Genomic DNA, 16,600 nt, shown 5'->3' on the forward strand with positions numbered 1-16,600 from the left:
GTTTTGCATTTCCCCGTGCTTACCCCTAGGTATATCTGATTTCAGAAAGGGATAATGAGCTGAAAAACCGAGTACAGACACCCTGCCTTTTGAGGTAAAAGGAAAAGCAACTTAAGTCCATGTAAAACTCCAATGCTTGGTTGAAACTCTGAGGAGCCATATACTGAGACCAAGGATAAACTGAATGTAGACTGGGATAAAAGTCTGTTGTTAAATTACATCAAAACGGATTAAAGTGATTTTGGAATTCTAGCACCCCTAACTGCCTGCCAGAAGAAAGCTTTAATCCTCTCTGGAGATATGGAACATCATTCAAAAAGAGAGATTATTTCTGTAATCTCACTTTTCAATAATAACCAGATACACATTAGGAGAAAACATAACATGACAGAAATGAAAGAGAAAAAAGAGAAAACAGAATAAGACCCAAAGCGGATCCAGATTATGGAATTATTAGAGGCAGACTTAAAAATAACTATGCTGAAATGTTCAAAGATATGAAAAAACAAGGAGAACTTTGGAAAAGAACATGAAACTAAAAAAAGAAAAATGAAGCTGTAAAATAAAACAAAAAAATACATAATAACTGGAATTAGGACATCAGTAATGAATTTACCAGAAGATGAGACATAGTTGAAGAGAGAATAAAATATACAATTACTGAGAATTTTCTAAAACTGATGAAAAATATAAAACCATAGGTTTCAAGTTGTCCTATAAACACCAATCAGAATAAGAAACAAAAACAAAACCCCACACTTAAAGTCATATTAGGCAAAACTAGGAAAAACTTAAGAAAAAACAAAATCATAACAGCCAATATCAAACAAAGGCAGATTACAGTTAAACCAACAGCAAATAAAACTGTAAGCTAACTTCTCAACATTAATAGTGGAAGGCACAGAACAACTGAACGTCATTTCAAAGCCTTCAAAGAAGATAGCTGACAACCAAAAATTCTCTAAAAATGAAGTAAAGGCATTTTCAGATAAACAAACATTAAGAGATATTCATCACCAGCAAACCAGCATTTAAGAAGAATACTTAACAGTGTTCTACAAGGCCAAGAAACTATGCCCAGCAATATGGAAGCTCTGAAATGCAAGAATGAATAAAAAATAGTAGTAGCAACAACAAAAGTAAATATACAGGCAAGGTTAAATACGTTATTAAGCAACAATATCTTCTGGGAGTTAAAAGCACAGCAACAACTGCAAGAAAATCAGGAGATGAGCAAATGGAATTGTTCTTTTTTTTTTTTTTGAGACGGAGTCTCGCTCTGTTGCCCAGGCTGGAGGGTAGTGGCGCCATCTCAGTTCACTGCAAGTTCTGCCTTCTGGGCTCCTGCCATTCTCCCACCTCAGCCTCCCACGTAGCTGGGACTACAGGCGCCTGCCACCAGGCCCGGCTAATTTTTTGTATTTTTAGTATAGACAGGGTTTCACTGTGTTAGCCAGGATGGTCTTGATCTCCTGACCTCGTGATCCACCTGCTCCGGTCTCCCAAAGTGCTGGGATTACAAGCATGAGCCACTGTGTCCAGCCGAGCAAATGGAATTTAAGTGGTCTAAGTTCCTTGCATTATCTGATTCAGAAAAAAGTACTAATAAATATTAAACTAATTAACAAATATGTATGGTATGACATCTAATTCAACACTAGAAAAATGGTAAAATAGTGTATAGTTACCAAGTTAATAGAATAGGAAAAATATCATACACAAAAATCAATTCAGGTAGACTTTAGATAAACCATATGGTAAAACATCAATAAATAATGTTTTCATACCTTCATGTAGAAATGTCATATCTTTCTTGACAACAGGGAAGAGTGGAATAATTGGAGGCTGCATACTTTGACTACTAAGAATATTTCTATACTTGGCCATGTTTCTAGATGGATCAAAAATGTCTTGTAGATCTTGAAGATGTTTCTCATATTTGCTTGGTAACTTTTCCCAAGTACCTCTGAGTCGTGCTACTGATGCCAGGTTCAAGCCACTGCCAAAGATGAGAAAAGAAACATTAAAAAGAAACTTGGGGGGAGGGGTGGACTCAGGTAAGTATACACACCATTTTCTCTAATAAAACTAAAAATAAGGAGGGACATATTTTTATATATTGAAATAAACAGAGAAAAACTATGAAAAAAATAAATAAGAGACTCCTTGATCTTACAACAAGAACTTCTTTTGGAGGAACTATAATGTTTGCCTATAGTTGTACACCTACATAGCATTTATTTTACAGTTTAAGTGTCAGAATAATACCACAAAATAGACATTTAACTTAAAAAAAAACTTCAAGCATCACAATGTTGCTTCTTTTACTTAGAAATAAGTTTATGGAGACATTAACTATTTTAAAGCAGTTTAAGTAATGCTGAGAGCAACCGTTAAATAATAATGGGGGCTAATCTGCACCTTAGGAAGCCTTTTTTCCTCTGTGATTTTGTTCACTCACGTCCCTGATTCCAATACATCCATATTCCTAGGTTCTAATTCTGTTCACTAAGCCTCCAGATATTCAATGTCTCCCTTCCACAGGATTTTAAATAGGCTCAGATATTCCCTAACTTGAAAACATAATTCATGACAATTAGGCTGCAAGTCTTTGTGAATTCTTTACCTCTACAGTACCATCACATAGGTAGGTTGCCAAATGAATAGTGTATATACAATGTCTCAATTTTCTTATCAGCAAATCCTGTTTCTCCCCATCTCACTTTTACCCACACCACTGTGTATAAAATGTTCTCCCGATTTCTGACTTTCCGGCAAGGAGTTAGGTATCTTTGTTTCCTTTTGCTTCTCAGAAATCACCCCAAACCACTATAAGAAGGTTGAGCAACCAAGACAAATTTCATATCCACCAAAACTAAGAGATACGAAACTCCTAAACACACTAGAAAGGTTGCCAAAAAATAGTCGAGGTCAAACACGAGTAAGCAAAGCTGATGAAAAATAATGTCTGCAGCTGAAGATATCAATGAAAGCTGACAAACAGTTCTCCAGAGCAGAATTCTTTCTGCTCTGAGGGTAAAAACAACAATCCTTTATTTTATTTATTTATTTGAGACAGAGTCTTGCTCTGTTGCCCAGGCTGGAGTGCAGTGGTGCTCACTGCTCACTGCTACCTCTGCCTCCCAGGGTCAAGTGATTCTTGTGCATCAGCCTCCTGAGTAGCTGGAATTATAGGAATTACAGGTGTGCGCCACAATGCCTGGCTAATTTTTTATATTTTTAGTAGAGACAGGGTTTTACCATGTTGGCCAGGCTGGTCTTGAACTCCTGAGCTCAAGTAATCTGCCTGCCTTGGCCTCCCAAAGTGCTGAGATTACAGGCATGAGCCACCATGCCCAGCCAACAATCCTTTATTTGGCATAGCACACAGTGATACACTTTGGTACAAATCTGTTTGAGACAGGAGAGAAGGCAGAAACTCTGAGTTGTAAGCAGCCCTAATGCTACCACAATCTCCATTTACTAAGAAAAAGTAAAGGATAAAACAATTAACATACAAGGCTAACTCCTGCTACCGCGGAATACTGCTGCACAGATCCACTTACATGCAGATATTTTTCAGTAAATTCAGTCACCCCTCCATATCTGAGTGTTCCACATTCACAACCAAATGTGGATCAAACATACAGTTTCCTTGGATGTGAAACCTGATAATACAGAGGACTGACTTTTTGTATCCTCAAGTTCCTCAGGGTCAACTGTAGGACTTGAGTAAGTGAGGATTTGGCTATCTGTGAGAAACCATGGAACGAATGCCCCACAGACACTGAGGGACAATGGTATCATTTAATATGAAGCACCAGCAGATGAAAATAGACAAAATAGAGAAATAGCTATTAATAAATGGAATGAGAGACGTAAAGTTATCATTAGTCGAAGAAAATTAGATTGTTTAACTCAAAACTCCCAAAATATTAACTGAAAAGTATTAGAAGCACGAAGAATGGAGTAAGGTACTAGGTACAACATTGATATTCATAAGCATTAGAATACTCAGGCAGAAACAGTTAGAAAACTTAAGGATCCCATTCATAATATAAGGATCCCATTCACAACAGCGATAAAAGATATTAAACATTCAAACAAATGTTCAAGATTTACATGAACACCATTATAAAAATTGATATGGTTTGGTTCTGTGTCCCCACCCAAATTTCATGTGGAATTTTAATCCCCACATGTCAGGGGAAGGACAGGGTGGGAGGTGACTGGGTCATGGGGGCAGATTTCCCCTATACTGTTCTCATGATAATCAGTGAGTTCTCAAGAGATCTGAGTCTAAAAGTGTGGTACTTTCCCCCTCGCTCTCTCTCTCTGCTGCCGTGTAAGACATGCCATATTTGCTGTTCGCCTTCCACCATGGTAGTAAGTTTCCTGAGGCCTCCCCAGACATGGGGAACTGTGAGTCAAACCTCTTTTCTTTATAAATTACCAGTCTCAGGTATTTCTATATAGCCGTGTGAAAACAGACTAATAAAACAACTCCACAGAGGAAATAAAAGAAAACTGAAACAAGTGGAATAAGTGTTCTTGGATGGCAAGAGCCATTGTACAAAGCTATCAAATGTCCACTAAATTAATCTAGGTATTTAATGTAACCTCAATGAAAACATCAACAAAACTTTTAGTTTTTATTTTTATTTTTATTTTTTGAGACAGAGTCTTGCTCTGTCACCCACGCTGGAGTGCAGTGGCATGATCTCGGCTCACTGCAACCTCCACGTCCTGGGTTCAAGCGATTCTCCTGCCTCAGCCTCCTGAGTAGCTGGGATTACAGGCATATGCCACCACACCCGGCTAATTTTTTTGTATTTTTAGTAGAGACAGGGTTTCACCATGTTGGTCAGGCTGGTCTAGAACTCCTGAACTTGGGATCTGCCTGCGTTGGCTGCCCAAAGTGGGATTATAGGTGTGAGCCACTGCGCCCAGACATCAACAAAACTTTTTAAAAGAACTACATGAATTGATTCTAAAGTTGATATGAAACAAATAAACATGCCAGAAATAGCCAAAGAAAAGTATGAAGAGAGTCATGAGGGGTTTGACTAGCCCTACCAGACCTTAAAACCTACTTTACCACTTTGGCAATCAAAACAGTAAATAAATAGACAAATCAATGAAGCAAAGAGTGGAGACATAAACCCAAATATGTATTAGATTCAATACATAATAGATGGCATTGCATATTTTAGAAAAAAAGATTAATGATGTTGGGGGAAGAAGTCATTTGGAACAAAGAAAGATATATTTCCTTATCTCACTGTTTACAGAAAAATTAATTCACGATTAATAAAAAATGTCATCTAGGGTGTTCTAAGAGCTCTCAATGTATTAGCTCATTGAGTATTCTTAACCCTATGAGGTAGGAACTATCAGGCTTTCCCATTTGACAAACGAGGAAACTCAGTTCACACAGTCAGCAAGTGCCAACACTGGATTCAGACCTAGGCAACTCTGTGTTCTTCACTAACGACAAAAAGTAGAGACTCCAGGAGGAAAAAAAAATAATACATCTACATAAAAATAAAAAATTTCTACATGGCAAAAGTAAACACCACACACTGTTTTAAATAGCCAGAGGCTGGAAATTTAGAAATATCCATAATGTGTACTCCACAATACAAAGGAGTACTTTGTAGTTGTTTAAAAAAAAAATGAGACAACTGTATAAGTACTGATTTAAAATAATCTCCAAGATAAATTAAAATAAGCCAACGTAGTTCTAAATATACATTTATATGCTTGCTATATGCACAGAGTATTTCTTGAATGAAAAAAGGTAACAGTATCTCTGGGGAGAGGAATTTTGCTGGATTAGGGACTGAGTGAGAGAGTTACTTTCACCGTGTACTCTTTTAGTATCTTTAAAGTTTTTTCCATGTACATGTCATGTCTATTCAAAAAGTAAAAATTATTTTATAATTATAAAAAGTTATTATAGCCAGAGCAGAATGATTCACCTTTGCCATCTCTGCTGAAAAGAGTATATTCTTTGATCTGCCTGAATATGAAGTACAAGAATACAAAGCAATTATCTTAAAAAGAATACAAAAGAAACAAAGCAATGATCTTTACATGAGCTATGAAAATGTGCAGAACAAATATTCTTTGTAACAAAACAAATCTCTTAACCAAACAAAGCCTCTTAACCAAATCTCAGCCCTTTCCTATCCACCCCCTTCTTTGGGTTACTGTTCATCACATCTCTCAAATCACTCTCTTTTGTTGGCTTTGATGACACTATCATAACTGTGCTACCCTATTTCTTGTATTGATCATCCATCTCTTTGGCTAGACTCTTTTTCTTTACCCTCACACTGAGTCATCATACTAAGGTATGGTTTTTAGACCTCTAACACTTCCTTTCTATCCTCTTTTCTATACAGAGATCTGTTCTCTCAGTGTCAATCACTTTTCTTCATAGTGGACTCTAAAACTGAGTCCGTAATTTTCAAATTCTTTACTTGATGCGTCCTTTACAAACAGGTTCAATTTCTAGCCTTCCAAGTGTTTATCAGTGGCATCTTTATTCCCGTTTCAGACCTAGCTGTTTAAAAACTGTGATATAGGTGGTATAATCCCTGCATTTTACAGATAAGAAAACCTATCTTCAGTTTTCCACTGACACACCGCTACTATATGGGAGAGGCAGGATTCAAATACAGGTGCAGCTGATTCTAAAGATCACTCTGTTAATCTCTATTCAATACTCCTAGAGTGTTCAGTTCAATTGTAGCCACTGGTTAATTTAATAAAGGCACATCCTATTCCCATGACAGAGTCATGATTAAAGAGTCCCTATAAAGATTCTACTTTTTAATCTTACATGAGGAGTAGAAACAAATAATCATAAATTCTGTGGGGGATGTGTATAGGTAAGATTAGATCAAGTGGAATTATGCTGCTATTTATAAGTACATCATAGACCTAACTACAACTCCTCTCCCTTTTAAAATTAAACTTGTTTTAAGAAGAATCCCTTTGTCGATCTACAGTGTGCTAAATAAAGGTCAGAAAATAAATTACCTACAATTAACTTCTCATAATAAGTGGGGAGAAGGGAGTGGGACAGCTCACGTAATTATCTACACTTCCTGGGCTTATGAATGTCAAAACATGTTTATTATTCTAATGGCCTAACTTGCTTGAGGAATACCACATCCAGTGATTCCTCAAGTAGTGCCTGGAAAACAGGAAGAGCTTACCAAATGGTTGCTATTATTATTATCGATGTTGTTGTTTCAAAATAGCAACTTTAGGTCAAAGTACTGATACCATACTGTGATTTTTCAGTGTCAAATCATAGTGAGGCAGGTACTTAAAAAACCACAGTACAGAAGTCTAACGATAAAGACCAGCCACTGGGCACATATCTGAAGACGATATAATCACTCAAGGCGGGGGATGGGGGGCGAGGGGAGAGAGAAAAATTAGAAGGCAATCACCCACTTTCATTTACAAAAAAGAAGAGAAAGATGGAAGAAATCAAAATAGAGGCCGGGCGCGGTGGCTCACACCTGTAATCCCAGCACTTTGGGAGGCCCACGCGGGCGGATCATGAGGTCAGGAGATTGGAAACCATCCTGGCTAACACGGTGAAAACCTGTCTCTACTAAAAATACAAAAAATTAGCCGAGCGTGGTGGCGGGTGCCTGTAGTCCCAGCTACCCTGCAGGCTGAGGCAGGAGAAAGGCATGAACCCGGCAGGTGGACCTTGCCGTGAGCCAAGATCGAGCCACTGCACTCCAGCCTGGGCGAAAGAGCCAGACTCTGTCTCAAAAAAAAAAAAAAAATAAATAAATAAAAAGTAAAAATAGAAAAAGCCAATACCACCAGAATGGAAAATACATTAAATCTAACAACACTTCAATAAAGGCATATTAACTGAACATTTCTTTTCATAGGCATTTAATACCTAAGCAGAAAATCAGCTTCATGTAATGACAAAACCATATAGACATTTGTACCTATTTGTACCAACTTACCTTATTATTGCAAACATGGAATTGAAGTTCTTACATTCTCGACAATGAAGTGCAATTTTAATAAAATGCTTAATAATCTTCATTCGTTTGAGCTGATTTGCTTCAGTTAAAATTTCTGAGGCAACCCAGAATGTCTCTTGGTTTACAATGTCCTCAAACCTCTTCAAGTGAGTATTTCCTGCTTTGGAATTTAACTTAAAAAGGTCATCGATGTACTCAGTCGGCTCAATATTACGAAACAAATCAAAGTCCCTCATTGACAGCTGGGTGGCCACCTCAATGGTACTGAGCTGCAGCATGGATAGCTGGCTTTCCTTAACCAGTTCTTGAGCATCTTCATCTGAACATAAGGTTTCTGTTTCCATGTTATTTTTTAAATAATACCTAAATGGAAAAATTTTTTAAAATAAATGTATTCGTAAATATGATTAAATAAGAGCACTTTTCCTCTTTTTTGTTGTAAAATATCATTTTATTGTTAATAACTTTTAGCCAAAAATATTCATTTACAGGTAAAATGAAAAATTAACATTTTAAATGAGAAGAATTTTTGAGGAGTCGGTCTCTTATTCCACCAACCGGCATCTATTAAAGAGTAAATATAATGTTATGTCATGAACTTAATCATTTTAGAAACTATCTATCAGATACTATTTTAGGTACTGGCCTCGCCCTCGTAAAGCTTTTATTTTACTGTTTTATCTGACAGATGGTTGGTATTATGTAAGTATTTGTTTATGAACAGCATGAATTCTAATTAAGGCAAAATAAATTCCTGAATCAAGATGGTTCAAAATCTCTATTCAGAAGTTACTGCATTCATTTCCTTTTTAAATAAATTTCCAAGTGAAGCAAGAAGAATGAAATCTACAAAGGAGGGGAAACACTTCCACTAATGGTTTTTCCCTTGTTAAACACAAAACCTCATTCCAGCAAGTAGCACTGATCAGTAACCATACATTAAGAACTATATTTTGCTTTCTTCTCTTTAGATCAACAATTCTACAGCACTTAAAAGCTAAGAGACAGGAAACATCTTGTGCAGGGATGTTACTAAGGAAAAGAGGTAATGTATCACATGCTTTTACTTCATTCTTTTCTAATAATCCAACTTGATTTAAGCCTAAGTTTGTATCCATCTATCCATCTATTTTTTACTGTCAAGAAACTCTTTTTTCTGTTTTTAGACTGTTCATACGCCTAAGACAATGCCATAAAAATACTGTTGAAACTCATTACGCTATATGTGATAATGTTGATAAGGTATGGTAGACTTAGTAACTCACTTAATCCTTACAACATTCCCATGAGGTATATTCTATTATTATTATCCTCATTTTATGGATGAGGAAATTCAGGCAGAGAAGCTACATAACTTGTTCAAGGTCACATAGCCAGAGCTGGGATTTGAATGTGGGCAGTATGAATCCAGGGTCTATGTTCTTAACCACTACGTATAGCCAGCAAAACAGAGTTAACTCATTCTCATTTCACAGCAACCATGGCATGCAGTCACTGTGAGCTTTCTAAGGATCTTGTTCTACATATGAAACTGGGTTACCAAAAATATTATTCTCAGAGCGGTTGGGCGCAGTGGATCACGCTTGTAATGCCAGCACTTTGGGAGGCGAGGCAGGCAGATCACTTGAGGTAAGGAGTTTGAGACCAGCCTGGCCAACATGGTGAAACCTCGTCTCTACTAAAAACACAAAAATTAGCCAGGCATGGTGGCATGTGCCTGTAGTCCCAGGTACTCAGAAGGCTGAGGCAGGAGAACCGCTTGAACCTGGGAGGTGGAGGTTGCAGTGAGCTGAGATCACGCCACTGCACTCCAGCCTGGGCGACAGAGGGAGACTCCATCTCAAAAAAAAAAAAAAAAAAAAAAAAAGATTATTCTCAGAGAAAATTACCAGAGTAAGGAACAAATGTACTACAGAAATAATCTAGTTTATTAAATAATTTTCGGAACACATTTTAAAAATTTTTAAATTTTCCTGCACATTCATAAAAGGAAAACTACTTAGAAAAAGAACTGTGAAAACCATGGCTTCTTTTGCCAAAGTACATACCGGCCACGTTAAAAATACAGTCATTCAGATATATATGAAGATCTGTATCATTCAGTTTCCTCTATAAAAAACAGGAACTAGATTATATCAGTGGTTCTAAGAGTTTATTTTAGCAGGAGTGATAAGATATTTTATCAAGCTGTCTTCTAGAGTGAATTTAGCAGCACTAAAACATGATGATGTTTCTACTTACAACATCTGTTTTAACAGGAAATCGTCAAAAGCACATCTACAAATAAGCACATCCACTAATAAGCTTATTCACCTTCCATTGAGTTGAATTCTATCAGCTAATTTGGAGAACTGATCTGGAAGTCTTCTCTGTTTTATGACACCCTCAGGAGTAACAGAAACTTCACAGAGAGAGTATGTGTCGGATGCACCGGTCAAACCAAATTCATGAACGGCATGACAAACTACTTCTTTAGCTGTAGTGTCTTTACTGATGATAATGTAGCAACTTTGCTGATCCACTTTGAAAACTCTTATAACTTGATCAGGAATATCTACATAAATAGAAAGATATGCCTTGTTATTTTATTTAAAAATTACTTTTAAACTCTTCAAAAAGCAATGTGAAACACAATGATCCCTCTGAACACTAAAATATACATTTCTATTTCACAATATTAACAGAAGTCACTGTTGCTTTTATTGATAAATATATCTATTTTTTTTTCAGATAACAAATCATTGATAGAAAAACCCAAAGACAAACCTTGTGCTCATACTATATATATGATTTGGAAGCCAGAATTTTTTTCATTTAATAGCTTATAAAACATTTTAATGTCATTATATGCTTCTACAAAACTCTTTTTAATGAAGACATAGTACTCCATAATATATATTTTATATATTTCAATTATCCAAACCCTTAATGACATTTAGATTGGGTACCACTTTCTATTATTATAAATGACATGATATGCCCTGTTATCCCCTGTCAAAAGTAAGTAAGCCTCTGCAGGCAATCTAATTACTTCCTCAGTGAAAATTCTCAAAAACAGAACTCCTCAGTTAGAAGGTATACATATTTTTAAGGTTTCTGAAATATACTGCCAAACTGTTCTCCACAGAGGTTATAATATTTTATAATCCTAGAGTGTAAGGGAACAAATTTGGTCACATCCTTAAAAAAACTGTGTATTAATGTTTTGTTTTGCTTTCCCATTTCATAAACCCTATTCTTTTCCTCCCTCTAAGAATAATACCATTATTTTTTCATTTCTTTGGTTACTGGTAAGACTGAGTAACTGATAATGGTCTAATGAACCATTATTTATTTTTAAAAATACTTTTTGGCATCCTTTATGTTTTTTTCCTAATGTACTGTAGTAGATAACAACACTTAGTCAACTACGAAGTGGAAAATGCTTAGTTTCTATATTTTATTTATTTTTAACACAGGAAAATTTTAAATGTTCACCTGGTGAAATCTTAGTCTTTGCCCTTGTAATTTCTGCTCTTAGTAGAAAAATTTGAGACAATGTTTATATGATAAGCACATGTAAATAATAATATTCCACCCCCCCTTGTTCTATCTTATTTCTTTTTGTCATTATAGAACTCTGGACCAATGTTCAACATGATAAGCTAATATTTAATATAATTAAATGTAAGTGAAAAGTGACTTTATAGCATGAACAAATGCTAAAAATTTTCCCAATGACAATAAATTACTGTTGCAAAAGTTTCCTTTTTTAAAAATTAGGAATACAGGCTGGGCATGACTCACACCTATAATCCCAGGACTTTGGGAAGCTGAGACTGGAGGATCACTTGAACCCAGGAGTTTGAGACGAGCCTGGATATATAGCAAGACTTTGTCTCTACAAAAACTTTTTAAAAATTAGCTGGCTGTGGTGGCACATTCTTGTAGTCCAGCTACTCGGGAGGCAGAAGTGATTCTCCCACGAATCACTTGAGCCTGGGAGGTTGAAGCTGCAGTGAACTGAGATCATGCCACTGCACTCCACTCTGAGTAACAGAGCAAGACCCAGTCTCAAAAGAGAAAAAAAATTAGGGAATATATATTACTGTGGCTTTTTTGTATGTGTGTGATGACTGCAGTGGGGGCAGGGTGGAAGATTTTGGGGGCTCAAGTAATTATACAGTTTGTCCAGCATCACCTTCTTAGCATCATGGACACTGTTAACCTTTAGAGGAAAAAAAAATTACAAATTTATCTTACAATGTCCTGAGGTATAATCCCTGGTATAAAAGGGAGAAATGGAACAGATACAGATATGGCAGGAAATGTTTTCATAAAATAATTTTTTTGGTCCTCTTGAGACTGAGGACCAAAAAAAAAAAAGACTTGCTCTGAGGACTGAAAGATTCAACTGAATATACATGAATATAATTCCAGGGACAAGGGGTCTTAGCCAACATATGTTGAATGTTCTGGGTCCTGTCAAGTTGAAAGTAGAATACTTCATCCACTCAGGTTCCTTCTGTAACAAGGATGCATCAAACTCTCTTTCCTCAATGTATTAAGAAATCTGAGTTATCACATGCACCTTGTTCAGCTTTCATTCTGATGAGCCAATCCTTAGTAGGCTGCTGACATCATAAGGTTTTTAAACCTACAAGGTGGGACTGTTTCAAGATTCACCAAAATCAGAGATACTTCTTGAAAGGGTTTGGCTGTGTCCCCAACCAAATCTCATCTTGAATTGTTAACTCCCACAATTCCCACATGTCATGGGAGGGAGCCAGTGGGAGGTAACTGAATCATGGGGGCGAGTCTTTCTCATGCTGTTCTCACAATAGTGAATAAGTCTCACGAGATCTGATGGTTTTAAAAAGAGGAGTTCCCCTGCACAAACTCTCTTTGCCTGTTGTCATCCAAGATGTGACTTGCTCCTCCTTGCTTTCTGCCATGATTGTGAGGCTTCCCCAGCCACGTGGAACCGTTAAGTGCATTAAACCTCTTTCCTTTGTAAATTGCCCAGTCGTGGGTATACTTTTATCAGCAGCGTGAAAACGGACTAATAACTTCTCTACCCTGTGCTAGAAGATTACTGCAAACAAATGGACATTTCAATTTGCCATGAGAAATATACTAAACAAATGGGTTTCCACTATCTTTTTAAGTCCATGAAAAAGGAACAAACAATATACTGTTATTACCTGTACTGTTGCTACTCTCTTCATAAAAGTAGGTCCCAGCCATCCTGGGCTTCAGAATTGAATCATTTTACTAGATCTTTGGGGGCTGAGCCTTAGCCAGTGGTACCGACTGACCTTGAGGGAATGGGGAGATGTTCTGATACCTTTTATTACTTTCTTCAGAGAAATTTATTCACAAAGACAGGGTGGGAATTTGTACACATTTCATGTTCTCTTCCCTTGCTGCCAATATATTGTAACATCTTCTGGGAAGGAGCACACAATTGTGTATCTTGCTGCATAGTGTTAAAAAGTCATACTTTGTTAAAGTGATTTGTCCATGTGAAGGACAAATTGTTACATGATCATATAAGAGTGATTTAGGTATCACAAATGGATACCTTTAGAACACATTCATAAATGGGATTATCTAAAGGGTATCCCTTAATCCAAACTCTGATGAAACTGCCAAGGTAACAAATGTCAACTTGGAAAAGTGATGGAGAGCCATCAGAGGAAAAACTTTCTCTGCGTTAATATTAATGACAGTGTAAACCTCTATTTTAGAATTGTTACATATATATTATATAATACTCTTTACAAACATGTTTCTTGTTAGTAGGAAAACAACATACATGCCAAGTACAATATTTGGCATGCAGCACTCAAATGTTAATCGCTTAGATGAATGGTCAATAAGTTCCAATAAAGTTGAATCAAAAGGGAAAAAAATGATCCAATCATTTCAAATTTTAGGCACAAAGCTAAAATGCACACAAAAATACAGTACAATTTTAAAAGCAAAACAGACATTTAAAAAGAATCTTGGAAGCCAGGGGCGGTGGTTCATGCTTATAATGCTAGCACTTTGGGGGGCTGAGGTGAGCAGACCACTTGAGCCCAGGAGATCAAAACCAGCCTGGGGAACATGGGGAAGCCCCGCCTCCACAAAAATTACAAATGTTATCTGGGCGTGGTGGTGTGTGCCTATAGGCCCAGCTACTCGGGAGTCTGAGGTGGGAGGATCACTTGAGCCCAGGAGGTAGAGGCTGCAGTGAGCCGAGATCATATTATTGCAGTCCAGCCTGGGTGACAGAGAGAGACTCTGTCAAAAAAAAAAAAAATCTTGGAGGATCAAGATTCATATTTCATATTTAGAAATCTTATGTAATAGGTAAATAAATTTAATAGAAACCTCAGATATCTAGACTTTCAGCCACAGATGAAATTTCTAGAGAGCTAACCTATAAATCTTATAGCAGTAAAATTAAAAAACGAATACTTCAAGGATGTATGTACTGACTCTGAGATTACACTAAAAATGGGAGAACTTTTAGGTATTTAAGATGATCTTTAAAAAAAAAAGACTGACTTTTCATTCTGCTTTAAATTGTTAATTGCTGAATAAATATTTATGAAGTGCCTGTTATGTGTCAACAGGGTTCCAGGTGATGAAGATACAGTGGTAAGTGAGATACATAAAGCCTCTACTCTCAGGGAATTTACTTACATTCAAGTGAGTAAACATGAGCTCAAGGACAGACAAGACATCAAGTAAGGAAGAGAATTCATATAGTGAAAAGCACCACACAAAAAAACAAAGGGTAGTGGTATACTAAGGATTGAAAAAATTGTTCTGTAAAGAGCCAGATAGTAAACATTTTAAGTTTTGCAGGTCAAGGGGCAAAACACGTATTTTTTAGGCACTTATATAATGAGAAAGACAACAAATTCCCACAAAATAGTTTTTCAAAACTCAAAATATAATAATGCATACATAAAACAGGTAAAGATACGTGAACACAAAGATTAGGCAATACTGTAAGTGTCTACTAACAGGGACTGGTCAAAAAAATTGTTAGCTGTTTAAAAATTTGTGGTAGAACAACACATCTTGAAACAGAAAAGTATTCAAAGGTATATTGCTAAAGTGAAACAGTTAAGTGGAAGAAAAGTAAAACATCTCATATGGGGTGCAAGCAATGGCACACACATTTTATGTGCAATGAAATTTCTGGAAGGATCTATAAGTAAATTAAGAACTAAATTCTAGGGCAGTGGTGACTTTTATATTCTATCTTATCCTGGCAGTTTAATTTTTTAAAAGCTATGATTGTGTTCCTTTATAATTAAAAACTAATAAAAATAAGAAATTTCCAATGAAGAAAAGTTTACTATATGAAATAAATCAAATAAGGGTTCGTGCTATTAAGTGAAAAGAAGTAAGCTGTAAGTTCTACATGCAGATCTAGAAAAAAAAATTCCTTTTTGAATTCCTTTTAGCCACACTCCTAATTTTTTTTTAAGACTCATGTTGTATTGAGTCAGAAATCCCAAAGAACATTTCAGAAGTTACAGAATAGCATGTATACTGATTCTATCCAAACATAAAAACATACATATATTTTAAAAAATGACTAAAAGGATACATGCCAGTTAATACTGGCTACCTTCTAAGTGGAAAGAAAAGTTCTGCTTACTACTTCATTCAATTCTGTATCATTGGACTTTTAAAAAATAACAAAATAATACATACAAACAAGGGCAACAGAATACCATAGTCTTTAAGATACTTACAATAAAAACCAACAGCTGTATGCAGCAAAAATAAAGCAAAATCAAAGTAAGCAATCAGAAACAAACTTACAGTTCTGTAGCTTTGCCCCCACTTTTATTCTGATCTAGTAATAACTTTGAAAATGCAGGATAAATATAGGTAAGCTCAAGAACGATAAACATTAATCAAACTTGGCTGTTACATATGTCCTGTAATATACATATGTGATGTACATGGCTCATTTAAATTTTTGTGTTGTATAAATTACATAAGAAGCTGAATTTGGAATTAACTGGGAATTGATGTTTTTTTCAATCCAAATATAAATAATATCCATCACTAGATAAAAAACCTTTCAGAAAATTACATATTTGGGGGTTTAAAAATATAAGTTAAATACCTATCATATATGTGTTCACATTACTGGTACAAGCACATGCTGCAGACTGAGACATATCAGATGTTCTCTGAACAGGTTTTAAAAAGGCATCTTCATCTTTAGTCTTTTTAACATGTTCTCAAGGAGAGAATTATGTAATCAACCTGAAATCAAGTTGAGTAACATACCTTCTCTTTAGAGGTCTGAATTTCAGCTCCATGGGGACTTAGTTTCTAAAACATAGTAATTTCAATCTCTTCTCTTCGTTCCCCTAGCTAAATCTCCAACTTCTCTCTCGCCTCTTCCTACAACCCTATCCCTTATTCCCTCAGCCCCACATCCTACATATACCTATGGCAAACATACAGCCATATAAACTATTAAAACTACAAATCATAAGATCCCTAATACTTGTCTTATGAAAGCATATATTTAATTTGTGCTTTGGAAGTGTGAAAACACTTTATTTTTTGAT

The 16,600-nt window shown here is 36.0% G+C and overlaps 1 protein-coding gene across 6 annotated transcripts in view; it reads right to left on the bottom strand.

The window, feature by feature from the left end:
* The window catches only part of RAPGEF6 (Rap guanine nucleotide exchange factor 6), a 215,647-nt gene that overhangs the window by 30,670 nt on the left and 168,377 nt on the right, over positions 1-16,600 (bottom strand). For all 6 annotated transcript variants that reach the window (XM_078005143.1, XM_001101427.5, XM_002804506.4 and 3 more), the window contains 3 exons: positions 10,341-10,581; positions 8,007-8,390; positions 1,788-1,999 (listed from right to left, as the gene is read on the bottom strand). In XM_078005143.1, coding sequence (XP_077861269.1) covers positions 1,788-1,999; positions 8,007-8,390; positions 10,341-10,581 — 837 coding nt within the window. The remainder of the gene's footprint in view (positions 1-1,787; positions 2,000-8,006; positions 8,391-10,340; positions 10,582-16,600) is intronic.

The sequence above is a fragment of the Macaca mulatta genome, chromosome 6 (genome assembly GCF_049350105.2).
Source record: "Macaca mulatta isolate MMU2019108-1 chromosome 6, T2T-MMU8v2.0, whole genome shotgun sequence".
Classification (NCBI taxonomy): Eukaryota; Metazoa; Chordata; class Mammalia; order Primates; family Cercopithecidae; genus Macaca; species Macaca mulatta.